The sequence below is a fragment of the Zootoca vivipara genome, chromosome 12, assembly GCF_963506605.1.
Source record: "Zootoca vivipara chromosome 12, rZooViv1.1, whole genome shotgun sequence".
Taxonomy (NCBI): Eukaryota; Metazoa; Chordata; class Lepidosauria; order Squamata; family Lacertidae; genus Zootoca; species Zootoca vivipara.
In genome coordinates this window covers 48,181,136-48,208,886 of record NC_083287.1, presented here as the reverse complement: position 1 = coordinate 48,208,886, position 27,751 = coordinate 48,181,136, and the positions used below count along the sequence as shown (strand labels likewise).

Sequence of the window (27,751 nt, the reverse complement as noted above, 5' to 3'; positions counted from 1 at the left end):
TACAGTGAACCTGGATCAGCTATTCGTATCATTTAAAGAAAAAACTGGCCATCAAGCTCTGTTGTGATAGATACTGGATCAGGGGTGTGTTGGTGGTGGTGACTGTGCATTTGCAACTGACTGAAAACAGGATAGATTCTTACAGGTTATGAGCCCAGTACCCCTCTTGTTCTGTTCTGGCCCAGTATACTGTACTCATTACTTAAGCAGAACTCATCCTCCAGATTCCCCAGCCTCCCCCCACCCTCCCCCCTATCCCCTTGGCCTAGGAGAAACCATGCTCTGCCAGGGAGCTGTAAAACCCCTCTCAGTAAACGCCTGTGGATCCTGAATTATCTAGGCAACGTTCAGCAGACAATAGAACACCTAAGGTCTTCTTTAATCTTGACTCTGGTGTCTAGAATTCCTGGAGCAAAATCCAACAGTGACTGGCCACAGCTCAGTGGTGGATAATCTGCTTTGCATACAGACGATCCCAGGTTCAACCCCCAGCATCTCAAGGTAGGACTGGGAGAGACTCCTGCCTGAAATGCTGGAGTGCTGCTGCCAGCCAGTGAGACGATATTGAACTAAATGGACCAGTGTTCTGACTTGGGAGGAGGCAGCTTTTTATAGGCTGTAGGGATAAGCCACACGGCAGCCACAGAAGACAAGGTGTATGGGGTTGAGTCTATCCCTGCCCCCAAATGGGCATGGTTGATGTGCCAGCCATAGCTGGTAAAAGCCACTCCTAGTCGCTGTGGCTGCTTGAGCTTCCACTGGGAAAGACAAATCCAGGAACATCCCCAAACACTTAAACCTGTTCCTTCAGATGGAGTGCAACTCTCTATAAGTAGAACCACTGTAAAACAGTGCCCCAAATAGCTATCCGACTGAGCTGGTCCAGGAGAATATCATGCTGTATCTATGGTATCAAAAGCCACAATGAGATTGAGAAACAGAAGCAGAGCTTTAGATACAGGCTTTAGATCAGGCACCCCCAAACTTCAGCCCTCCAGATGTTTTGGACTACAATTCCCATCTTCCCCGACCACTGGTCTTGCTAGCTAGGGATCATGGGAGTTGTAGTCCCAAAACATCTGGGAAACACTGATCTATCCATCAAGGTGACTGAGACTGATCGAATTCCAGATCTGCACCTGAACCCAGACTGAGATGGGTTCAAGTAATTTGAATCCTCCAGGAATTCCTGCAACTGCTTGGCCACCACCCTCTCAACCACCTTACCCCAAAATGGGGTACAGTATTTGCATCCAGGTGGCAGGTGTTTTTTTTAATAAATCATAGGATACAGGGTGGTTTCTTTAGAAGATGGTACAGTACCTCCTGTTTAAAGGCAGCAGGCACCACTCCATTACATAAAGACCATCCACCACACTGTGGGCCCATCCCATCAACCCCTCCCAGCTGGCTTTCACCAGCCAGGATGGGCAGGGCTCAGGAGAACAAGAAGGCAGTTGCATCATTATTCTTACCACCCACTCAGCTTCTGTGTTCTAAATTACTCTCTTTATGGAACACAACTCCCGGCTCAGGTGGTTAGAGCATGGTGATGATAACGCCAAGGCTGCAGGTTCGTTCCCCATGTGGGACAACTGCATATTCCTGCATTGCAGGAGATTGGATGATCACTAGATGATCCTCAGGGTCCCTTCCAACTCTATTATTCTATGAATTCCCGGTCGGAACCAATTTTCTTTTTTAGAAGAAAGCATTGGGGGCTTTGTAGCACATGTTTTCCAGTCATGTGTAGTCTGCCCTTAAGAGTCCTGTCAGAACAGGAATCCTTTTTTAACCACCATTGCTTCTCTAGCCCCATCTGCTTTCCGCCCCCCCCCCCCTGTGGTATGGATTTTTATGTGATTTCCCCTTCTTTCAAGGTGAGTTGCCCCCCCCCAAAGCTACTAACGTAGCAATTGTCCCATGCCTACCCGGAAAATTTCCTAACTGAGCATGAGATTGTTCTGGGTTTCTGAAATCCAAACCTAGCTCTCTAGCCAATAAACTGCATTAACTCTCCATTAAGAAGCAAGCCAAACTATATGTGCAACTATATGTAATGAAGCCCTGGGGGTGGTTTTTTTTTCTTTTAAATGAAAAAAAATTGAGCAGAGGAGTGGTAGAAAGTAGAGGTGCTTGATACTTTCCCAGATTGGTTGTTTTCAGATCCAAATCACCCCCTAAACTGCCCCCCCTCCCTGTGGTGTTCCAGGTGTTTGTTTGCTATTGTGAATATGCATCTGGAATTTCAGTAGATAGAAAATTGACTGGCGAGAGGTGGCTTTTGTGTGGAAATGGCCTATGAGGCAAGGACTAAGCCCCTTTGCTGGTGCTTCTCTCAAAAGTGCAGTCCATGCAGGCTGATTTTCATTAAAAACTGTTGTAGTATCTTCATCACATGCACTTCTGTTTGATGCTTAGATTATTTCATCAGTGAAAGAACATGAGAAATCCAAGTGCCCTGTGCTTAGGAATAATCCTTTCTCTGGGGATATTCTTATCGCAGAGAGGCATGTTTTTGCCATTTTTTGCCCATTAAATAAGCTCCGAGGATATGGATAATCTTTTTTAAAAGTGGCACGGCAGCTACCGCATAAGGGATGCTGCAGTAATATGAGCAATAGTAATCCGAGAGCAGCAGAGAATGCATGGGTGTAGACAGGGGGGGGCAGGAGGGGGCAGCTGCCCCCCCCAGAAGCAAAAAATTATTGTATTTTACAGACCATAACCAATACTTTGCCCCTCCAAAAACTGAAGTGGAAAGGGCTTTGCTTTAGCAAGAGCAGCTCTCCACTTGCTGGGGGCGGGAACACAGCTGTAACAAAAACACATCAAATAAATAAAGCAAAGTGGCTACCAGTACTTAAGCAGTTAAGACAATGGAGCAGAATATCCCTTCAGGCAAGGTCCACCCTATTCACCCTATTGTTATTCAGTGGGAGTTGTTAATGGGCATTCAGGGATCGCATTAACAGTTCTATTGGCGATTTAATGAGGGTGCAGAGGATTCAATTTGACTAAGGTGGCCCTGCAAGGCTAAAAGGAAGTGAATAAGAAGGGGGGGGGCTGTAGCTTTGATAGACACAGTGATGTTTATAAAAAGCATTGGTGTTCCAGTCTGCCCCTCCTCCTGCATCTGTATACTGTAAATCAGGGGTGGCCACCTCCCAAGAGACTCTGATCTACTCACAGAGTTAAAAACTGGGAGTGATCTACCCCCTTTTGGGGGGTTCAGGTCAAAGCTGTTGAGTTTTTTAAGGAAGGGAAGCCCTGTTTTGGGGGGTTTAGGTCAAACTTGTTGAGCTTCTTTTAGGAGGGAGGGAGGCCCATTTTTGTTTAGGGCTTCAGGTCATAGTTCAGCTTTTTTTAGGGAGGAGGAAAAATTTGGGTGAGCTTTTTTTAGGGGTGCCAGTGATCTAGCAGTGATCTACCACAGACATCCAGTGATCTACTGGTAGATCACAATCTACCTGTTGGACGTGCCTGCTGTAAATCAAGCAGAGAGAAAGCTGCTTACAAGGCTCCTGTACAGGTGTACCGGTATCTTCCTCTTGCTGCAGAGTTCTAGCATCACAGCGTCACCCAGAGGCACCCACAAATGTGAGTTATCCCTCTCTCTATTTCTTCCTTCCTTTCCTCCCTCTTCCATCCTCAATAAAATACTGGGGGGGGGCAGATAAGCCCCACATAGAAAGCCCATCAACATGGGGGGGGAGGACTCTTTAAAATACAGTATTTACCAGTAATTTCTTTTGGGGGGGAGGCACCTAGGCCTCTAGGAGTTGGCTGCTATGCCTAGGACAATTCAAGAAAGCAGAATCATGCATATGCTATGGTAATATATCAATAGAATCATGGAATTGTAGTCGGAAGGGACCACAAGGGTCATCTAGTCCAACCCCCTGCAATGCAGGAATTTTTCCCCAATGTGGGGCTTGAACCCACAACATGGTTGAAATATTATGCTGATATGCAGCAACGCCTCGGAGCCATCGAGACTGCGGCCCTGTCTTGCCTCGCCCTCGCCTGCCCTGCCACCCCCTCTCCCCTGCCCGACCCTCCCATCCTCTTGCTGCAGAGTTCCAGCTTCACAGCATCACCCAGAGGCACCCACAAATATGAGTTATCCCTCTCTCTATTATTTCTTCCTTCCCTCCCTCTTCCATCCTTAATAAAATACTGGGGGGGGGGCAGATAAGCCCCACATAGAAAGCCCATCAACATGGGGGGGGAGGACTCTTTAAAATACAGTATTTACCAGTAATTTCTTTTGGGGGGGAGGCACCTAGGCCTCTAGGAGTTGGCTGCTATGCCTAGGACAATTCAAGAAAGCAGAATCATGCATATGCTATGGTAATATATCAATAGAATCATGGAATTGTAGTCGGAAGGGACCACAAGGGTCATCTAGTCCAACCCCCTGCAATGCAGGAATTTTTCCCCAATGTGGGGCTTGAACCCACAACATGGTTGAAATATTATGCTGATATGCAGCAACGCCTCGGAGCCATCGAGACTGCGGCCCTGTCTTGCCTCGCCCTCGCCTGCCCTGCCACCCCCTCTCCCCTGCCCGACCCTCCCATCCTCTTGCTGCAGAGTTCCAGCTTCACAGCATCACCCAGAGGCACCCACAAATATGAGTTATCCCTCTCTCTATTATTTCTTCCTTCCCTCCCTCTTCCATCCTTAATAAAATACTGGGGGGGGGCAGATAAGCCCCACGTAGAAAGCCCATCAAAATGGGGGGGGTGACTCTTTCAAATACGGTATTTACCAGTAATTGGGGGGGGGGAGGCACCTAGGCCTCTAGGATTTGGCTGCTATGCCTAGGAGTAGGACAATTCAAGAAAGCAGAATGATGCATATGCTATGGCAATATATCAATAGAATCATAGAATTGTAGTCGGAAGGGACCACAAGGGTCATCAAGTCCAACCCCCTGCAATGCAGGAATTTTTTCCTAAGGTGGGGCTTGAACCCACAACATGGTTGAAATATTATGCTGATATGCAGCAACGCCTCGGAGCCGTCGTGACTGCGGCCGTGCCTTGCCTTGCCCTCGCCCACCCTGTCACCCCCTCTTGCCTGCCCGACCCTCCCGACCTCTCCAGCCAAGCAGGGTAGCCGTCGCCGTTGCCAGCCCCAGAACTGACCCCTGTATCAGGTAAAACAGAAGCCTTCTTTTTCAGTTGTGGTTGCTGGTATGAGTCTTCATATGTGGATGATAGCTTGCCTACGTATATGTGTGCAAGAACTGATTGCAAAATAATTATCAAACATAATTAGTTGCTTGCTTCTGGTAGGTTCTGTCTTCATTTTAGCAGTAGTCACAATGCAAACTGCTTGGTGCCACTAGAGCAAGGCTTGTGTTGTTCCAGAAAAGGAACAAATAGGAGCTCACTTTAAGCTCCTGATGTTCCTCTGTAGCCACGTCAGTAACTGTACCACACCGCATATCACATATGATGTCAGGAGGGTATAATGTCAGGAGGGTATGGTTTAGATAAAACAGACTCAGGGATTTAAATGGGAGAGGTCTCATAGGTCAAAATTTGGCCAGTGGGCCAGAGTTTCTTGACCCATGGTGTACATCTGTAAGTATGGTAAGTCTCATGAGAAGTGTGTACACTATATCATTCAATCACCTGGCGTTCCTGTGTGGGCTCCTGCATCATTGAAATGAGAGCTATCCTATCTCAGTGTTGTAGTAATGTTTAAAGATTAGGAACGAAAGGAGGAACACCCCAAACTATTTGCAACAGAGTTTGGAGAGAAAGGACAGAAAGTGGTTCACCCTGAAGGTGAATTCCGTTTGACATACATTGGACTTAATAATAAAAAAAACTTCCCTGCATCTGGAGGTCTCTCCATAGCTGCCTAGTTATCCCTTTTTTACAGGGATTTTCCCTTATGCTGAATAGGCTTCCTCATGAGAAAAGGGAAAACTTGGCAGCTATGGGTCTCTCCCTCTCTCCTTCCTTTCAGCATCTACAAAGAGCCCTTGCTCCGTGCACTGGGTGAATGGGAAACCATCCACTGCTACCATAACTAGAATGCTCATCTGTGCCCATACCTAATTAACCGCTGTGTGTGCATTCTTAGGAAATTAATAAACTGCACAGAACAATTTGCCTCAATTATACTCAACTGACCAGTATCAATATGTGTAGAAAAATCTACAAATGAATATCTCAAATACAAGCATATCCACACACATTGGGGAGGATATTTCTAACATTTTGGCTCCTAATTAAAAACAACAACAACCTAACTTTGATAACAGTAGTGGGATGAGTTGCCTAAGGCTATGTGTAGAATGCAGCTTCCCTGTGGCTGATTTAGTGATGGCAGTACTAAAGCACAAGTAGGAGGAAAGGCACACTGAGAAAGAGATATCAGCTAGAGTGATAGCTTAAAGTCATTTTTTCCCCTTTACTCTGTCATCCATGCTAATCCTGCTTTAGGTTAACAGCGATTGGTGCAGTTCCCAATGTGATTTGCAAGTGTCAGGCGTGCTGATTCACCATGCCTACTGCTCGGAAAAAAAAACTCTTGTCAGGAAACACCCCAGAGACATACTGGCAGCCCATCAGCCAGGAGGGCAAAGGGGCCAGGGCAGCTGAAAGATCTGGTGAATGCCCCCCCTTCAGCATTTGCAGAAAAACTGAAGGTCACATCTGCCAGCCCAGAATACATTTTCCTCTGGGCAATGGAGAATGTTAAAAGGTTTGCCGATTATGCCGCAGCAGATAGTCAAGCAATTAGAACTGTTCGAAGTCGACAAGGCAGCAGGTCCAGATGAATTACATCTCAAGAAGTGATGGTTAGAAAGCAGCAAGTGAAACTGAAATCCACTGGCAGAATTTTCTAATCACTCTCCAAGTACAAGGTTGCTCAGGAGCATTGGGAGGAGAAGTGGCTGGGGAAGAAATAGGATAAACGTAGTCCCAATAATTACTTAAGATACAAGATACAGTAAATTCTAGGCCTTGAACGCCTGACTGATCAACTGGAGGCAACAGTTCAGAAATAATTGGTCATGATTCATGCCACGTTCATCTGATGATAATGATTACAATGGTACCTCGGGTTAAGAACTTAATTCATTCTGGAGGTCCATTCTTAACCTGAAACTGTTCTTAACCTGAGGTACCACTTTAGCTAATGGGGCCTTCCGCTTCTGCTGCGCCGTCAGAGCATGATTTCTGTTCTCACCCTGAAGCAAAGTTCTTAACCTGAGGTACTATATCTGGGTTAGCGGAGTCTGTAACCTGAAGCGTCTGTAACCCGAAGTGTCTGTAACCCAAGGTACCACTGTACAGTGGTGCCTCGCTTAACAAACGCCCCGTAAGACAAAATTTTCGCTTAAAGAAAGGATTTTTCTAGCGGAGGTTGCCTCGCTAGACAAATTCGTTTTACGAAAAATGCGTCTAGCGAATCGCGGTTTCCCATAGGAATGCATTGAAATTCAATTAATGCGTTCCTATGGGGAAGTTTTTTTTAAAAAAAATTCAATGCATTCCTATGGGATTCGCTAGACAAAATTTTCGTTATAAGAAAAGACCCGTGGAACGAATTAAATTCGTCTAGTGAGGCACCACTGTATTAAGATAATAGAGTTTTACCCTGTTCTATTTTAATGGATTCCTGATTCACAGTAAGTGTGCTTAGCTTTGCTGCAGACTCACCCAACTTCACAGTGCTCCCTGCTTTATCATGCTTTCGTTCCATTTCTCACTTCTTGGCCCCAATCACCATCACTCCTTGTTTGTATGCTCCAATGGGTCTTCTCTCTATCCTCTTTTTAAAAGTACCATACATATGTGCATCTTGAAGCAACATTGGCCAGCCAACATATCCATGAAACCACTAAGTGAAACCACTGTGTTGACGACACCCAGTCTGCTCCATCTTCCATTATTGGGAAAACCGTGCTTACCTTTCTGAAGCAATGCCTGGAAACAGTGCTTAAATGAATGAAGGACAAGGAGCCAAGGTTGAATCTAGACAAGCCAGAGATTATGCTGCAGGGTTAGCTGGAAGTTCTTGGGAAGAGGAGTCAACCTGCTCTTGATGGGGCTGTGGTGGCCACAATAGATTTGGTGCATGTTCTGGATGTGCCCTGGGGCTCCAATTTGCCCCTTGCTAGCAGCTAATGTTACAGCTAATGCTATATTATGTTCTGGTGCCGAGGAACAGGAGTGTGGGGCAAGGCAAGCAAGGTTGGCTGTCACAGCACCAAGGACAGCTCCTAATGAGCAACTCACTGTGATGAAGGTGAAGGTGAACCAAGGCTACCTCCAGTACACATCTGTTATGTTCTGCCTCCTTTGCTGGATCATTAGAGGCCAGCTCTTGGGCCTAAAGATGAGCAAATCTTCTGCACTCCACAGCCACCCACCTGGTTTGCTCCCTACATTGCTGAACTGGGGAGGTGTAGAAGACACCTTGAGTGTGGGGAAAGATGCCTGAAAAAGTTCTGGCTGTGGTTCAATGTGCCTACTGTTGTTCAGTAGGCTTTTGCCAGCCAGCCTTGAGTTCACCAGCAGTAAGTTCAGAGCCATGGATGTGTCTCAGTTCCTGAACAATCTGACATGGTGCCTTGGACACCGCTGGACTTTGAAGGTCAGGATGAGCAGCAGGCTTGAAATAGTTCAGCAGGCATTAGCAGTGGGGCCCTCACAGGAGCAGCCCAAATATGTTATGTGTTGATGCTACCTCATAAAAAGCCTCACATAAGTGAAAGATAAAACACTCTTTTGGTGCAACCCTAACTCCCTCCTCCTTGCTTGTGAGGCGTGGTGGCGAGACAAGGTGACAAGCATATCTGGAGCTTTGCTACTCATGGTGGCCATATAAGAAAGATGATAGGGCTTGACTCAAGCCCAGTGTATCAACAGCTATGAGACTGGCTCAGGATCCAGCCTATCCTGGGTTGGCTCAGCCTTGCCTCTCCCAACCCTTGGAATATTCTGTTTCAAGGCTTTCCGCTGACCTCTGCTGGCAGAGATAGGTGCCAGTGGGTGTCCTGCCCACACATTCAGTGGCCAGCAGAGCCCAGCCAGAGAAGCTGAGCTGAGAGTCTCCTCTGGCTAATCCACCACCACCCACAGTATAGTGTGTGAGGGGGTTGGATTACCCTGCCCCATATATCCACACACACCCTTGGCTTCTGTTCTTTATATGAAACCTGCAATGCAGGACATCGAAGCAGTAAATCTCCTTCTCTGAAGTACAACTGGAATATTGTCCTTGTGATACCCTCTGGTGACAGGAGGTTATTTCATGACACATGGCCTTTTTATTTTTGCAGGCAACAACAACAGTTAGTGTTTTTTTTCTTTTGTCGGGCTGTCAAAAAAGAACCTACGCTTTAAAAATACTGAAATGTTAAAAAAATGTGGAACAAACCAAGCACTCTACAGGAGAGTTGAGCAAGAGAGAGCATGGTGATTATGTCTCTCTATGACACTTAGAATGTGTGTATATACATTTACTGTAACTATTTCACACAGCAATCCCTGCGTTGGTTCTGCTTATCCTTCCATTGTGCACTGCCTTCAGATTCTGTCTTCCAGTTCATGAGGACTACATGAAGTGAAGGCTAAGCCTTGCAGAGGAGTGCTGTGTAGGTCAGGAATGGCTGGGAGGTGCTGAAGGCTGCGTGTGGACAAGAGTTGATAACAGGCTCCTTGTTCCAGAACTTTCGTTTACTGTAACTTGCACTGAATCAATTTGCCACTGAAATTAGCGGCATGAGAAATATGAAAAGTGATGAGGTAGGGTAACCTCATTGAAATTATCCGCATAAAGGAATCCATCTTGTCAGGTCAGGAAGCTAACTGTGGTGAAGAGCATCTTGAAAAATGACAAGGCACTCCATCACCGTGTATGACATGCATTGTGCTGGCTTCCCCACACACCTCTCTGTATTCCCCTGCATTATTGGCATCATAAAACAGAAACTATAGCTCTCAGGATGGGATGTCAAGATCTCTTATGAATAGTAACTACTAAAACGACAAGAGATCTAATTGGGTATGTTATACATAATAAGAATACAACAGTGGACACACGGGTTGCAAACGTGATCCTTGCGGGAGGCACGTTCGCAACCCGCAGCGTTCGCAACCTGCGTCTGCACGGGTTGTGATTCGGTGCTTCTGAGCATGCGCAAAGCGTGATTTAGCACGCACCGAAACCCAGAAGTAACCTGTTTCGGTACAGGTGGCATTTTGCCGCTTGATACAACACTAGCAAAACAGCATGTGGTATATTAACCAAATAAACAATGAGTATAAGTTGCTAATAAGTTGAGCATAAAGCAATAAATGTTGTTGTGATGAAAATAAACTAGTTTTTAGGGATGCTTTTATGCAAGACAATGTTTATCTTGATCCAAACTGCCTTAAAGCAGTCCCTAGCTAATCTGTTCCACTGGTCAATCCTAGCCTATCTGTGGTGTTGGCAGTTTCTTTTATATTTTTATTTGCTAACTACAGGCAAACCTATCCTGCTTTTGAGTTTTAGTGCAGCTTCAATTTGGTGTGACGCTGGCCACTTTCAGGTTCTATGTCAGATGATGTGGAAGGAGTGAGTGCTGGAAATAGAGGCTCACAGCTGAGCTGGCTAGAAGCTGCTCCGTGCCCCACAATCTGTGTCATTTAGCATTTTGCTGCAGATCTCCCACCTCTTGTGCTTTGTTTCAAGCTGATTCCTTTAGAGCTGTCAGAAGTTGCTTGAAGGTCCAAGAGCTGATAAGATTCTGCAGCAGGCTTTGGGATTAAGGTTGAATAGATGCTTGAAATGCAAAGGAAAGAGTGGCAATGATTTCCAGAATATAGTCTCTTCTGTGTGAAATAAAAAGCAGTCCCCACTAACCCTAATCTGGTCCTGGCTAAAGTGTGGCAACCTATGCCTCCTAGCCTTAACTTTCCATCCTTACTGAAACAAGGCTTAATGAATTGTTCATTTTTGTTTAGTTGACGAGGGAAGCAGTGAACACATACATGATCAAGGTTTAGAAAGTCAGTAATGATGGGAATACTCCGAATAACTCAAACTACTGTGCAGTTGCCACTGGAAAGCTTGCCATGTGATGGCTTCTATATGGAGAGGTGACTCTCTGCAAAACACTGTAAAAAGGTACCCCTGACAGTTAAGTCCAGTCACAGACAACTCTGGGGTTGTGGCGTTCGCTTTACAGGCCGAGGGAGCCGGCATTTGTCCACAGACAATTTTTCCTGGTCATGTGGCCAGCATGACTAAGCTGCTTCTGGCACAATGGAACACCATGACAGAAACCAGAGGGCACAGAAGCACTGTTTACCTTCCTGCTATTTATCTACGTGCACTTTTTGGCATGCTTTCAAACTGCTGGGTTGGCAGGACCTGGGACCGAGCAACGGGAGCTCACTCTGTCGCGGGGATTCGAACCACCGACCTTCTGATTGGCAAGTCCAAGAGGCTCAGTGGTTTAGGCCACAGTGCCACCCACATCCTAGCAAAACACTGACCGAAAGGTAAACTGAGAAACACAGGGCAGCGACGAAGGGTGGAGGGCATGGCAACGGTGTAGGAAGTACAACCAACCTCCTCTTCATATGCTTAGAGCTCCCACAGCTATCATCAGTAATTGTCCTACAATATATTATCATAATATTTAATTCAGCAGCTGTAGTGTGTGAAATGTCAGTCTGTTCACTGTGTTGTTTCTTAGTGTTGATGTACATGCATTCATTTTCATGTACACCTAGGGACCTAATGTTTCCAACCTCTCACTATGAGAGGTGTGGAACCATAGGAAGTTGCCTTATACAAAGTCAGATTTTTTTTTTTGCATCTAGTTCAGTACAGTACTGCATTAGCTGCACTGACTGACAGCAGCCCCACTTACGCTCTACTGGTTATGTATAGTTTTTCATTTGTGTCAGATGCCTTTGCACTGGCATCAACATGGTGCAGGTAGCTTCGTTGCCACATCCATAGAACCTAACACTGCTGCCTTTACCTGAACCCTTTAAAAGTTGGTTTTTTTTAAAGACAGGAAACAAAAAGGCACCTTTAAACTGTAAAAAGGAAAATGCTTATGGGGTGGGGAGCTTAAAACTGTTGTCTTGGCCAGGTGTCTTCTGTGAACCACAGGAAAAATGTGCTTAATTCTATTAAACTACATTTCATTGCATTTCATGCTGTTTCTTCCCTTCTAACTGGAGATGCTATGACTCAAACTGCTTTCTCCCTTGTACCTTTAAAACTGAAAAGTGGACAAAAATATCCCACATGAAATATTTGTGTGCTATTCCAGTTCTGAGGCAGAGTTGCACATAACACAAAGCTACACTTGCAATTTCCTGCCCAGCTTCTAGCGAAGAAGGGTAGCTCAGTGGGTACAGCATGAGGCTCTTAATCTCAGGGTCGTGGGTTTGAGCCTCACGTTGGGCAAAAGAATCCTGCATTGCAGGAGGTCGGACTAGATGAACCACATGGTTCCTTCCAACTTTACCATTCTGTGATTCTTTGATTGAAAGGTTCTCTGGACTCTTAGGAGGGTCATGTGGTAGAGCACTCAGAGATGTGTATGTGTAGGGTGTGCATGTCGCATGTTTTAATCTTTCCCCATGTCAAAATACCCCTGTCCACAGAAAGCTAGTCTGAAGACGTGCTATTCTAATCCCTGGCATGCTTGATTTCAATGTGCCCAGTTCCTGAAGGTGTCTGATCTGGCCATGCTGATACAATGAGTTGCATCCCCCTTGGATTACTGTAACATGCTCTATGTGGGGCTGCCTTTGAAAAGTTGCTGACCAGAGCCAGTTACAGGGAGAAGAGAAACAGCAGTTAGCAGTTAGGAGCTGCTGAAAACTTTAAAAGGCCTGCAAAGGAGAAGCTGGCATTTAAACTTGCCTACTTTCAAAATATCACAACAGCTGGGTAATACCATTATAAAACTCTAACTGTGGGTCCCTCCCGCTGTACCCACCCTTTCTCCTTCTGCTAGTTGACATTCCGGAACCTTTTGTGTCGTATTCATCAACTGTATGACATTCTGTTACACTAGCGTAGGCCCAAATGCACAGAATAACTCAGTGAAGAAAGTGGGCTTCTCATTCTTTTTGTGTGCTAATTGTGGCTTTCTTAGAAGAACAACTTTAACAGGAGGGGAAGGAGAAGGGATTATTTCCTGAACCTTGAGGCTTAGATTAGTAAATTCCACATTGACATCAGGGGATTCCACTGCAGTAGGAACACCAAGGCCAATACAAACATCTGGCACAATTGCCAAGCACCTGATCCGTAGCAGAAAATACCAATCAAGGGAAGAAAAGAAAATCATTGCTGCAGCACTTACCATTTCCGCCCCCTGCATTGTAAAGTGCCTTGCAATTTCTGATCTTGTTTATGCAATCGCATATGCACTATATGTAATTTCTCTTGTTAAGACCTAGTTTCCCATGCCATATATTCTGGCTGTGTTGAGCTAGAGGTTAATAAGAAGCATGATCCTTTATTGGCAGGGAAGTAGATTGGATACCGTCACTCCCCACAACCATCAGATTTGAGACACAATTTTACAGGTTGTAGGGTAGGCAGAGAAAAGTGGGGACGGGAAGGACAGCCCCCCCCCCCGTTAGAATGGAATTAAAGAATTATATTTAGGTTATAATACAGACTCCCAAGGTCTACAACATGATGAGTATTTACACAGTGCACTAGAAGAATAATTATGTTGACAATAGTCCCGAACTAATTCAAACTCTGTTGCATAGGGTCTTTTTATTATTTTATTTTTACATTTATTCCATGAATGCTGTCATCGGTGATTCTTAACTGGCAAGAGCACAGAATGGTTCAATAAATGCAATAAACTCAGATTTAAGATACTGAATTTCTCAAGGGAGGAAAAAGTTTTAATTTCCATGTACAGTACGCTAAAGCCGAGGCTTGTTTAGAATGGGAATTAATAACTAGCAGCTGGATTACTCTTCCTAGAACATATTGAATGTGATAAGACATCACATCAAAAGAGTATCAGATTGAGCACAGATGAGTTTATATTTCACAACTAATAACGCTAATGGATGTCTGCAATGAAATCGGACTGAAATGCCCAGATAAGTGTGAAACCAAAGTTCTTGTTGTTAGTAAACGATGCTGTTAATATTTTTATCTCAGCCCTTTCACTGCCCGAAATAGATATGGGTTTCAATTATGTGCTTTAACATTTTCATCATGGTATTTTCATTGTAGAATCAGAGGCTTGGAGTCAGCTAAACTTTATCAAAGTCCCCCCCCCCTTCTCAGTTAAAAATTGCTGTTAGGTCCATGTATCCATCAGTCTGCCACAAATTTGCACACACACATACACACACAAAATTTCAGAGCACATCATGGTTCTCTCCCCAACTTTCCCCCTATGTACCTCCTAAATCTGTATGGGGGGCAGGAAAGAGGGAAATTCCTGTTGCACAAGCATGTCGGTTGCACAAGTCATGTCAGTTGTGCAATGTGATACATAGCACCACTGCTGATATGCAAGACATTTGGTTCCTCAGGCTCAGGGGAAGGCATTTGTGGGGGGGGGGGGTCTTGGCTCCCACTCTATGCTCCTTGGTGCTGTGGTATGTGGTTCAGAGAGTGTCTGCCTTCCAGCCTTCAGTTCAGTGGTTTACTCACACCAGCATCAGGCTGGGAAGGGTAACCATTGTCTCTAGTCTAACCCAATGAATAGAACTTGTTCAATTGTGAAATGTTTTATTTAGCTATTTCTTGCTCAACAATATTTTGGAACCTTGTCCCTAGAATAGAGTTTGACATAATCCCTTGTTTTTTTAAGAAAAAACAAGGGATTTTTTATTTTGAAAAAAATATGGTTTGACTGGATTTTTTATTTCAAGATGTGGGGTAAAAAAGAGCCTTCCCTTAAAAAGCAGGGGGGGGGGCGAAGTGTCTCTTTGTTCATGGTCTCCAGGCATTTGAGACTGCAATCATAAATGCACCGGCTAGGGAGTAACACTCACTGAATATAGTAAGTCTACTTCTGAGTTGCTCTGAAAGTGAAGATGAATCTCTGAAAGTGAAGATGTGGTGTGTATGTGCATTGCCAGAATCCATGCAAAAAAATAGAACCTCATCATTATAAATAGGTTATAAGTTTGAATCCATTCTCTTTAAGTAGGTCACTTTCCCCCTTTCACTGGCCCTTTAAATAGTGAAATAGTGCTTACAATGCTTGTACGTTGCCACTAGGTGTCACTATGGTGTTTTAGTTTTGTTCCTTTGCTCAGCTAGTGGTACCTAGTGCCAAAATCAAGTTAGTATTAAAGAATACCATTGATCAGCAGCAACCACTGATCACACCCTTTAATGGGCTGCAAAGGTAGGGGGGTTTGTAACCCTAAAGTGGGGAGGGGACTTGTACATCCCTTCATTTGAGTGTCAGGAAGGGCAAAAATTGAGACAAAGAGTGCTTCCTCACCGATTCCCCAAAAGCCCCAGAGTGTTTTTCCATGCCAGTTTTTCTCTTTCCCCATTTTTGTTACACCCCTGCTCCCATGAACATGCCCCAAAGCCAGGCATACGATGGAGCTATCCATGAAAAACATGTGTCATTCATGTTCTGTGGTAGAGTGGAAACATTCTAACTCCAGTGCACGGTTCAGTAATCAGCAGTAGTATAACACCTTTATTAGAGCCAGCTAATACTCAGTGTTGGCTTTTATATTATTTCCAAAGGGACAACTGTCATTCTGTCTTTATCCCAAGAGCCTTTGGTACAATCCGGAACTGGCTTTGCAGGTGGCAGGTTATAACCTTAAAAAGTCTACGTTAGGCCTCCTTGTTATAAGTTGCAGGCTGCAGAGCTTTGTCATGGCCAGAAATATAATATTCCCTCACCATTTTTTAAATGCAACATGTATCCCGAAAAGACAGGTGAGGAACTTGAAAGGTGGGATTCACCCATTTCTAGTCTGTGCAGTTTTTCTATGTGTCAACTAATAAATCCATTCCACCCCATTTCAGTATTAATCTGCAGGGTTATTGGGTGTTTTTTTTTAAAAAGAAAATTGTGTATTCAAAAATAAAATATAAAATTCGCTCAAAATACACATTTCTTAAAATTCCATCCCAAATAAATGAATTTTGATATGGTTCAGGAGTCAAAAAACCGGATTGAAAATTTGGAGAAGTTATCAGAAGAAGGTCGTAACAACATCCTCACATGTTGATCCAGGATGTGAAGGTCAGCTTGCACCAGAATTCACAGAAATCGTATTCCTGAAGCATCACTACCTTTGGGTCATAATAAAGGCATTATATGACAATTACCCTTGGAATTCTCCCCCCCTGCAGTTTCTATGGCTGCCAGTGAATTTGTAAGATGCCTCAGAAGTCGCCCTAGCATAAATATGCAAGCCACAACTAGACCCCTGTTGTGTTACAGCTGTCAAGTTCATACCAGCTGCAACAGACACAGGAAGCCGAGAGGAAGCCGCCAGCTTGGTCTAAGCTACCAGCATTGGAAATAGTGCATGCCAAGTGCATATGATAGTTCTGTATGGGGGCATCTGTGCATCTTACACTGAAGTGCTGAAAAGGATAGTGTTTAAGACACGAATTCTAAATAAAGATGTGTGGATGTGTGGAGATTTCATATGGTATTAATCTTTCCCAAGCGAAGGTTCCAGTAAGCCCTAGACACCAGAGTGAGTGAGACTTCAGGTGGGTCATAAAGCTGGGGGGCTTCTCGGAGAGAGAGAAATGTGAGAAATAAATGGCTACCTGTCTTCTACATTGTGCATTTGCAGAGGCTTCTTCCTCAAGGAAGTGGAATTGTTGTGACTCAGTGGATCTTGGCTGTGCTAGTGGTCCAGCTAATCAAAATCCCCGAGGTCAAGTTTTGCGTGAACATTTATATGTGCTGTAATGAACTTAATGGAATATTAATGAGACCATGTATTAACACATCATTTATTTAGTGCCAACTTCTTGCCAAGGTGCTTTGCAGAACACTCCCATTTGCATATGGTCCCTGCCCATTGGAGTTGCAAATGTGGTCACGTTGGGGGGGGGGCAGGGAATGGAGAGGACTAAGAGAGATAAAGGGGGAGGGAGAAACAGGTGGAGGAGCTGTAGCAGAGAGCACTGGAATGAGTGAATTAATCATGGTGTGGGAAACGCTTTGCAAAAAGCAGTGGATGTTGAAAGGCTTAAAGGAACAGGGATGTAAATACTGTTCTATGCACTGGAGTGAAGAGCACTGAAGAAAGCAAGGAGTCAGGAATGTAAGAAGTAAACAAAGGTGTTATCAGATTTAATCTCCAAACCAGAGAGGGCTCGATTTCTTCCCCTGTTCTATTATTCTGAATCAAGGTATTTCAGAAGCAGAACCAGGCAGAATAATGAATGCATATGAAGAAGCAAGATAAACCTCATTAACACACTTCATTAAATTGTGCTGCATTTCCCCTCCTTTAGAGCACAATATACTTACTTAATGGAAACAAAAGCCCTTAAAAATAGCCACACGTGTTAAAGGATGGGTATGACTTTGTGAGTCTGGATAAATGTTTATTAGATGTCTGCTCCACCAGCATGAGTAAGATTTATAGGCTGGCAAGCTGAGTAGGAGGTAGCAGCTAGGTAATCACTATAAATACTTGCTGCCTTTCTCAGGCGTGAAGATGTGTGTGCACTAAGTTTAACACAAAAGTATTCCAGGCTTTCTGTTGCCTCCACATGTTATTACTGTAATATTTTTTTTATCTGTAAGGTATTATTTCTCAAATGGTGCAGTGGGTCACCATTGGGGGTGAGTAATACATGAAGTTATTTGGCAGGGAGGATACAAACATTCAAAGAAAGATAGGATCTTGAAGCAAATGGATGAAGGCTCCCTCCTCTCAGCAACCAATGACTGTCCCCTAGCAGCAGATTCTCATTGATTCACACTGGACTTGCAATGGTGAGACTTGTCCTGTCATCCCGATCTGATTTTCAGGAGGGTTCCTTTATACAACGATACATTCCTGTATGTTGTTTTAGTTGGCATCATCAATGTTCTGTTATGTCATTTTTCTAATTCCATTGTTGGATTCATGGCCCAGTCCACAGATCTGTAAACCAAGCTGCATGCACTGAACCACAGGCAATAATAATAATAATAATAATAATAATAATAATAATAATAATAATATTTACACCAGATGGGCACATGTGGCTGGGTTTTCCCAGCCACTCTGGGCGGCTTCCAACAAAATATTAAAATACAATGGTCTGTTAAATATTAAAAGCTTCCCTAAACAGGGCTGCCTTCAGATGTCTTCTAAACGTCTGGTAGATGTTTTTTTCTCTTTGACATCTGGTGGGAGGGTGTTCCACAGGGCGGGTGCCAGTAACTTGGCTTCTCGCAGTGAGGGAACCACCAGAAGGCCCTCGGCGGAGACCTGCTGGATCAGGCCAAAGGCCCCTCTAGTCCATTATCCTGTTTTCACTGTGGCCAATCAGATGTCTCTAGGGAAAGCTTGCAAGCAGGGCATGATTGCAATAGCCCCCTCCCAGCCACTTGTATTCAGAGATATAGTGCCTTCAATTCTGGAGGTGCTTTATGACTATCATAACTAGTAGTCACATGAATTTATCTAAAAAGCAAACCTTGCCAAGGGGCAGTAAAGCAGTTGGAGGAGGAGAGGTGAATAAATAGTTGTGAGTGGAAGGGGGCCCTTTTCCCCATTCTTTGGACCCCCTGGGAAACTCAAATGTGCTGTACCTGGAACTGAGTGTGGAGAGTGCAGCTGAATGGGACCCAGCTGTGGGCTGCCTGAGGAAGTACCATCTACCTGGGTTCACCCATAAAAGACAGATCTCGAGTGAGAGACTAGCGTGATGTCTACTGCTCCTGGGACCTCTTCCCATTGTGAGACTTTTGTGGATGAGCTGAGAGTTTGTTTGGACCTTGAGTGAAAACCAGGAGACTGAGATTGAGGGTGTGTCAAAGGAAAAAACCTGGTGTGTATGGGTGTGTAACTTTGTATAAATGCAACATTTTTATATGTAAATGTGTATTTTGTAATATTTTGTAAAGTTGTTTGTACACCGCTTAAGTTTTTTGCACACCCTTTAGAGATATTTTTAATATATTAAGCAATACAGAAATCAATCAATCAATCAATAATCCACCAGTTGCTGATGTAGTGATGACTTCCATAGTTTATGTGCTATATCAAGAAGTACGGTACTTCTGTCTGTACTGATTCTTCCAAAATTCAGCTTCATTGGATGGCTGCATGTTCTAGCATTAAGAGAGAGGAAGAAAACCTTCCCCAACCACAGCATGAATAATTTTATACACCTCGGTTATGTCCCCTCTTATTCACCCGTTTAATACACCACGAAACCTCAAACATTGCAACCTTTGCTCTAGCCTCTTGGTAATTTTTGCTGAACCTTTCAGCATCTTTTCCAGCTCCACAATATCTTTTCTGAGGACCACTAACCAGAACTGAGGACCAGAACATGGTATTCAAAGTATGGCCTCACGAGAGATTGAACAAAGGTAGTATGAATTGAGATGTTTTATTTTTCATCCCTTTCCTAATGAAATTTGCCTTTTCGCAGCTTCTGCAGACTGGGTCAACATTTTCATTGAGCTATCCACCATGATCCCAGCATCTCTTTCCTGGTCTCTCATCACCACTTCAGCTCCAATCGTTGTATATGTGGATTTATGATTTATTTATGTCTTGTTCTTGTGCTTCACTCTCCATTTGAATCCCATTGAATCCCATTTGGTATTTCAACGCCTTTTTACTTTGGAGACATATCCTTTTGGAGCTCCTGATGGCCCTTTTTTGTTTTTACTGAAGTGTCATCAGCAAACTTGACTGCTTGTTGCTCACCCCTAACTCCAGTTCATTTATGAATAAGTTAAAAAGCTGCAGCCCTGATATATAGAACCTATTATGTCTGTCCATTGTGAGACGTGTTCGTTTATGCTTCCTGCTCTTTAACAGTTTACTGATCCATGAGAATATCTGTCCTCTTATCCCATGTATTCTCAGTTTATTCACGAGCCTTTGAGAAGTACTGCAAGAATGCCATTCCAGTCTTAGAAAAGTGCAGGGATAGCATTGTATGTTTTCAAAGGCAGAACGATCCCCCCCCTTATTATTGTTTTCTTCAGAGAAGGAGCTAAATGAAAATGTTGCTGTGGAACAAATGGAAAGCTAAAAGAATATACGGGGAAACAATCATGGAATTGTTTGCCTCTCTCCTACTTCCACCATGACGCAGAAACCATTTTGAGCACTGAATAGCGGTAACTGTAAGACCTAACTTACAATAGGAGCCTCACTGTTACAGTATAAAGCACCTCATGGGACTTGTAAGTCCCAAATCACAGTGCCAGTTAAGGAACGGCCTTTTGTTTCAAAAGTTTTCTATGGCTTCGTTCGGCTTTACAAATACAGTAGGTCCATGAAAGCAGCTAGCTCCCCAGAGTATGGTTTCTGGCCTCCATACTCACATTTCCAATTGTGGTATGTGGTACATGGAACAGGCAGGAGAATCCACTTTCTTGCGCGGAAGTAACACTTTCTAGAACTAGCAGAGATTTCTAGGTTGGTGAATGGCAGTAAGGTAAATGAACAGGATCAAATGCTTTGCTCTGCATTTCGGAATTTCAAACGTGTGTTTTAATAGTCACATGGTATCTTACCTTCAAAAGAATCAAATTGGTCATACTTTTTTTAAAAAAGTACTGCTTTGTATGCAGCAGAATGTCCCTGGTTCAACCTCTGGCATTTCTAGGTAGGGCTAAGAGAGTCACCTGCCTGAAACCCTGGAGAGCCAATGTTTGTCAACCATACTGGAGCAATCTGGCTTTTGGTATAAGGCAGCTTCCCATGTTCCTACTGTATAAAGCAGTACCTCCTGCTTTTCTGTTTAAGCTCCACCCTCCTGGGGATATTAGATACAGGCTAAGCTTTGCAAACACCTTTCTACCTATTACCACTTGAACCCTCCATTCAGATCTCACTGTGTAGGTCACACTATGAGGTAGTTACAGGTAGGTAACCTACCTACAGGTAGGTGTTGGTCTGACGTAGTCGAAACAAAATAAAAAAATTCCTTCCAGCAGCACCTTAGAGACCAACTAAGTTTGTCATAGGTATGAGCTTTCGTGTGCATGCACACTTCTTAAATTCCTTATTTACCCCTCAGTGTTATTGGGAGTTGGCTATGTGGAACCCACTAAATATAATTTCACACATGCACACACATGTATAAGCTAAGGGCTGTTTTAGTCAAGCGTTAATGGTGGCAGGTCTGTCACATGTCTTTCTGATGAATACAATGTGTGCATGTATTAATCCCTAAATATATATAGACCCCAACCACATTGCCGTTTCTGGAATGGTGTTTGGGTTATTTATTAAAAATATGTATAGCCCACTCTTCATTGCCCAGAAGGCATCCCAGAGTGGGTTAAGAACCAAGCTGTTTGGGATTTATTCTTATTAGAATGAGATTTAGTTGATATCATGTAAATACTCCATCTCCCCCCCCCAATATAATTTTGAATGCAAGACTAATAGAGTTGGTTAATACTTCAAAGAAATGCTTAGCCATGGGGCTGGTGCCAGGAGTTGGCATAATTGGACAACCTACTGAGACTCACACCTTCGCAGGCGGTTCACTGCCAAGGGTCCCCTATAGATCCATTGCCACTTGCTCACTCCCCTGCCCTCCCATCCTTTCCCTTGGTTTCTGGAAAGCTCAATAGCAGAAAAAGCAGAAACAACTGCTCCCTACTCACTTGCCAGCTTCCTTCCTGCCAAGCAAGCAGGCACTACTAGTGAGGAGAAGATGACGGCAAAGGACCTCCTAAACCTAGTGCCCTTGTCCACTTTCTAGAATTTATTTGCATCTACACAAAAGTGAGATTCTGGAGTAAAGGAAGACCAGTACTTTATTTAAGCCAACATAGCACTGAGCAGAGTAACCAGCACAAACTGTTCATGACAACTTTGTTAAAGCATTGCACCCAGTGCATGGACATCCAGTAGCATTAGAGGTGAGAAGGACATTATCAGTTGGCATATAGGCTGCATAGAGTTTGATGCATACTCAAAATTAAAAACAAAGAAGCATAGGCAATGGGTGCAGAAAAGTATCATTGTTGGCATCCATCTGTCTCGAGAGACAACGGAGTGCGCCTCCCGGTGGCAAAGTGAAACCACTGAGTTAGCAGCACTAAAGTGACCTCTGTGGGGTGCAAGTATGGATGTCTTGAGCTGCTCAGATGACAAGATCCCCCTCTCAGCCTCGCTTATATGGTCCAAAGGAAAGCAGACCAATATGTTTGGCACCAGCTTGGCTATGGGAGATGCTGGAAGGAGGTGTATAAAGTGCCATCCAATTGTCTTCGGGACCCCACTCCTGATTTGTGTAGGGTTTGCTCCTTCGATTTTTCTTCTCCCGAATATATCTCAGAAGGCAGCGGAGGTTTAGGAGATTTTCTTCTAGCTGGGAGTTTTCTTTCATGCTGGTTGGGGCTGAGTCCAACAGCATCTGGAGGAGCAAAGGTTCCCCCTGGCTTTAAACCATCCATCTTGGGCTCAGTTTCAATTCTCCAGCTGGTAGTACAGAAGCCCCGGAGGCCAGTACCTCCTGCAACAACTCTGAGCTTAAGGCCAGGGCCATGACAGCTAGAGATGCAGGTACTGACTGACTACAAAACAGTGGTTTGTGGCAACCCTATGATGCCACCCACAATTTCTTTTGTGCACTCAAACACCATGCCAGTCCAACAACCACAGCATAGTCTTCACAATTCAATCTCCACTTCCATCCCTCACACTGTAACTCACACTGTCTTTTACCTGGAAAAAATCCACAGAAATTGCTGGTGTCTCCTTTAGGCAGCTAACACCACTTGTCTGACGAGGGACACTACTGCTGATGCTCTGCCCCCGGAAGTGGCCATGTTGTACGTGGCAGAAAAGGGAGTGTCAGATGGTTACCTTAGACAGGGTGCAGTGTTCCCTTTCCTTGAACTATAATTCCAAAGCGGTGTTGCAAGAATGTGCATCTTTCCTGGAAATGAATTGCCCTCACCAGCAAATTTACAGTTCTAGCTGAGGAGGACAGGGTGGAATTTGCCAAACATAATAATATAGCTACTGTATTCAGGTTCAAGCTGCATATGACACTCAGTTGTGTGATTATTTACATTATCTGTTTAATAAAAGAAAAGTGTTTGAGAACCAGAAGATAAGTAAGGGGAAAGGAGATGTGTAACTCTTTCCCCCCTTGTTATTTGTCATTGATTCTGGTCCTGGACCTTGGCTTATATTAAGTTCTTGGAGACGTCCTTTATCCATCTCCTTTTTTTGCAATAGCAATGAAATAGAAGTGTGGGTATTATTTGGGCACTTCCAATGCATGCTTATTGGTTTCATGGAGATTCTTCTCTCTACTAATTGTCACGAATACAAAATAGTACATAGCAGTTCTGTGTTTATTAATCCAAAGTAAATTGGCTTAACTTTATGCACATGACTGTTTTGAAAGGGAGGACTTGTTCTGTTGCTATTTTTACAAAAATCTTTAAGAAGTTAGATAGGGTTTTTTTTCCCCCTTGTTGCTTTTCTGATTAATCATCCTGTGCTGTGCATGGTAGTTCACACAGTGGTCCACAGCGCATGTAATGCTTACCACAAGGAGGTCATTGAAAATGGCATTGCTACTGTGTGAGTGACCCCTGTGGGGAACTGTAACATGTGCTCTGACTAGTGGCAAGGTGAAAACAGCTGGGTGCACACAAACGGATCACTCCACGGAGTACACTCCATGTGGCTTCTTAAAAAGGAGCCACAGCACAGCTGCTTGTTCTGTGTGATCAGGCTTGAGAGTGAGTGAATGAGCGTAATAATGGGGCAGCTTATCTGAGGTGCCTGCTCAGCATTTGTCCCTATTGATTCCTTATTGCAAATGCTGGGAGTTTAAATTGGCTGCTGGAGCTATCCCCTGCACATTTCTGCTACAATGCTAACCGGGAGCATGCGCAGCTCCAGTCCTCAACTGGCTGTGGAGGGGGGGGGGGAGAGAGAGAGAGGAGTACCACATCGCGGTCTTCTAGCTCCGAGCTGCCAGTTCCTGGTTGCCAAGCAGTTATTGTTTCTGTGACGATTGCGGAGGCTGTTGCTAATTGAAGAAGCCTTCTCAGCATCCTCCTTTCTCCTCTTTCGCTCTCCTCATTTAAATTTTAGAGGCAGAAAGAACAGAGAAAGAGAGAAGGGGGTTGAGATTAAGGGTGGTATATATTTTGGTGGTATTAAATTTTTAATTGGGAAGGAGAGGAGAGCCGCTCTCTCAGCTGGTGATTAAGTGATGGGCTAGTTACTCATCTGTATTCCTTTAGCTTTTGTGACTCGAAACACTTGCACAGTTGAACGCACACACGCACACACATTCTCTCTTTCTCTCTTTCTCATGCACACACACTCAAGCAACCACATACACACAGACCTGTGAAATCCTGTTTGCCACTGCAGTGGGCACAAGTAGGTGAACATGACAACAGCTAAGGAGCAAAGTGCTTCAGGGAAATCAGTCCAGCAACAAGAACAGGTAATGCTGTTGACTTTCTTTTGAGCAGCGTAGAGATTTGTATGCCTCTTGCATTGCTTGCTTGCTAGCTTTTCATTTATGGCAGTGGGTGACTAATGTTTCTATACAAGTCACCAAGCCAGTGCTGTTTTCTACTTATTCTTTTATGTGCCTATTCTCTATAAATGTGTGTGTGTGTGTGTAAAATAAAACAATTCCTTCAGTAGCACCTTAAAGACCAACTAAGTTTTTATTTTGGTATGAGCTTTCGTGTGTTTGTGTGTGTTAATATGATGCCTCTAGCCCCATGTTATGTGTAGAGCAGGAGCATTTTGTGCAGGACCTTACTGGGTGTTTTGTGTTTAACTGTACACTGCCAGGCGGGACAAAGGGTGGGGAGAGGGTCTCTTCCTGTTAGAATCAACCCAGTTCTGCATCTGCAGCTTGCTAACAAGGGTAGACGTCCTAATTACTTTATTTCTCCTTTCCTCCAAGTTGTGCCTGGACTAACGAAAGCCGGTTTCCCATACATTCCTTGCACCTGTAAAACCACCACCTAGCATTGTTGTTTTTGTTCAAGAATGAAGTGTGAGCAGCTATAGAGATGCCCTGTTCCAGTCATGGTCCAAATTTAATTCAACTTTTCTTAATGGGAAATCACAGAATGTTTAAGCCATCCTGAACACCTCCCTACATTCTGTATTTGCCTTCATACACTTAGCAGGGTTGCCACATCCCCACTCCCTGGCTCCTCATGTATATATACAGCAACCCTGACACACTGGAATTTAGCAGGTGAAGCTTCTCCTCCCTCCCCTTTGCTATTTAGCTTCATGCCAGCTGCTTAATTTGTGTGTGCCTGGGTCATTGTTAAATGCACAGGAGAAAGGCCAGTTAAAGAAGAAGAAGTCGTCAGACCTAAGAATCACCTCCATATACCTGTACCAGCAGATGGATGATTGTTTTTTTCTGGTCCAGTTCATGAAATGAATATTTCTCAGCTTGACTTCTTGACTCAATTGAAACAACTTTCACTGCTGGTAAAGCAACAGCCACTTCATTGGTCCTGAGTAATAGGCAAGGGTAAGGATAGCTGACATATAGGAAAAGATTGCGAAGACACCTGAGATGCAGCTGAATGTTGCAAACATTTCAGAGGGGCCTTCAATACAGCAGCAAAACAGAGTAGTGTTTCCTCTCCTCCCCCAACAAAAGCCCTGCCGCCCCTCCCTGTGTTCACATTTGGCAGATTCTCCACTTGGAAACTGAAGGATTAACCCATCTGTTCCAGGTTTCACATTCTTACATTTTCACTGACCATGTTCAGATGTAAAGCATAAACCATGGTTTAGCACCAAGATGGTGGAACCTGAAGCCTAGTCCCATGGTTTTGCATGCTCCCCCTCCCCTCTCCTGTGCAGCTGCAAAGGGATCAGAAGCATCCATTTCCATTTTAGGTTAACCAGTTTGACATGTCATCCAAAGTCTGAACTGTGGTTACCTTTAACTACGGTTTGTTGAAATAAGCCAGCTTCAGAAGCTATGGCTTGAAGTTGGCTTGCTTCAATTAATCAGCATTAAGATTAAGCCATGCTTTCTTTGTCTGGGTTCACAAATTGCAGTTAATTTAAAACGGATGTCTAAGTTTACAAACTCTTCCTTGAGAGGCGTGCGGGGGGGGGGAGGCACATAAGCCCCAGGCTCATTGCAGCTCACTCTTGTAATGCTAAAACATAGTTTAGTGTTACGTCTGAACCAGCAGTTTGTCACTGAGATTACAATGCTGCTTTAGTCATTGAGAAGGATAGCAAAGGGGACTAATTAAAATAGATCTCCCCAGACACATATTAATTCTTAACATAGTTTTCTTCTGGTGATATGCTGAGAGTTGCAATCTTTTATTTCTCTCTCTCTCTCTCTCTCTCTCTATCTATCTATCTATCTATCTATCTATCTATCTATCTATCTATTTCTCCCTCAAATGTACCGGTATGTGTCTGTATTTGAAGGTAGGCAGGAAAGGCAGATGGTTGGATCCTCATTAGGTGCAGTGCAATCAGAAATAGCACACAAGGACCTGCCTTTTCAGGGTGACATTTTATTGAAGCAAGAAGCTTTATCAGCTTTTCTGCTTAAGTGGGAAGCAATCCTCCTCCTCCACCATCCCTGCCACACTTTTGTTTCTCTGAAACTCCACTTTTCATTTAAACAAACAAACAAAACTTCCATTGACTTTTTTTGCTCTCTTTTAAAATATTGTTTCTTTTTTACATCAGGCTTGCTGTTAGATCAAGCATGCTGAAAATCTTGAAATTAAGATTTATTTATTTTTTGTCAACAAAAGGCCTTGGGCTGTGAGGTTTTGTTTTTGTTTTTGTTTTGCAACATTTCTTTAACCTCCTGCTGGTTAATGGGCCCTCTCTCCTACTGCTAAAAGCTTTGTGAATAAGCTGCCACCTAAAGTGACTGAAATGAAATAACATTTGCATCATTCATGGACTTTGCCTGTGTGCCCTTCACTTTAGATTTAAATGCCTCATTTCTGTTATACACGCTGAAGAATTCTGTGTCTGTGCAAAGCTTCCATATGCTAACAGGAAGCAGGAGTTGGTCCAATCCTTGAGATAGCTCATCCTGTTTCCATGGCAGTGAAATGGTGTGTAGGCCTTCTTGTAAGAGTCCTGGTTTAAGAAATAGGCAGCCAACCCCCACTCCTTTATGTAAGTTGCTGCTCTTATATAAAGGAAGCTGGTCTCTCTATATTTCTAAACAAACCAAAAACTGTATTTCTGTAAGGGCGGATCTGGCAACGACTCACTCCCAGACTCAGACTGCAACCCTGTGCATTATTTTAATGTCTCACATTTATTATTATTTTTTATATTTTTGCTGGAGGCCGTCCAGAGTGGCTGGGGAAACCCAGCCAAATGGGTGGGGTATAAACAATTAAAATATTAATAAATTATTATTACTACTACTACTACTACTACTTTACTTGGAAGTCCTATTGAAATTGTTGAGATTTACTTCCAAGTAAACATGGATGGGATTTGGATGCAAAAGAGAGGTGCTGTTGAGATTCTTAAACAAAAATTATTTACTGAGCAATTGAGAAATTGTGCTGTAATGTTCCAAGTAA

The 27,751-nt window shown here is 43.8% G+C and overlaps 1 protein-coding gene across 2 annotated transcripts in view; it reads left to right on the top strand.

Annotated features, from left to right (window-relative positions):
• Nucleotides 1–27,751, top strand: part of DPP6 (dipeptidyl peptidase like 6) — a 508,150-nt gene that overhangs the window by 255,594 nt on the left and 224,805 nt on the right. The window contains exon 1 of one of the 2 annotated variants that reach the window (XM_035129463.2): nt 24,325–24,633. The exons of the other annotated variant lie outside the window; for it this stretch is intronic. Coding sequence (XP_034985354.1) covers nt 24,577–24,633 — 57 coding nt within the window. The 5' untranslated portion in view covers nt 24,325–24,576. Of the gene's footprint in view, nt 1–24,324; nt 24,634–27,751 lie in introns of those variants that run through there. 2 annotated transcript variants of the gene reach the window in all.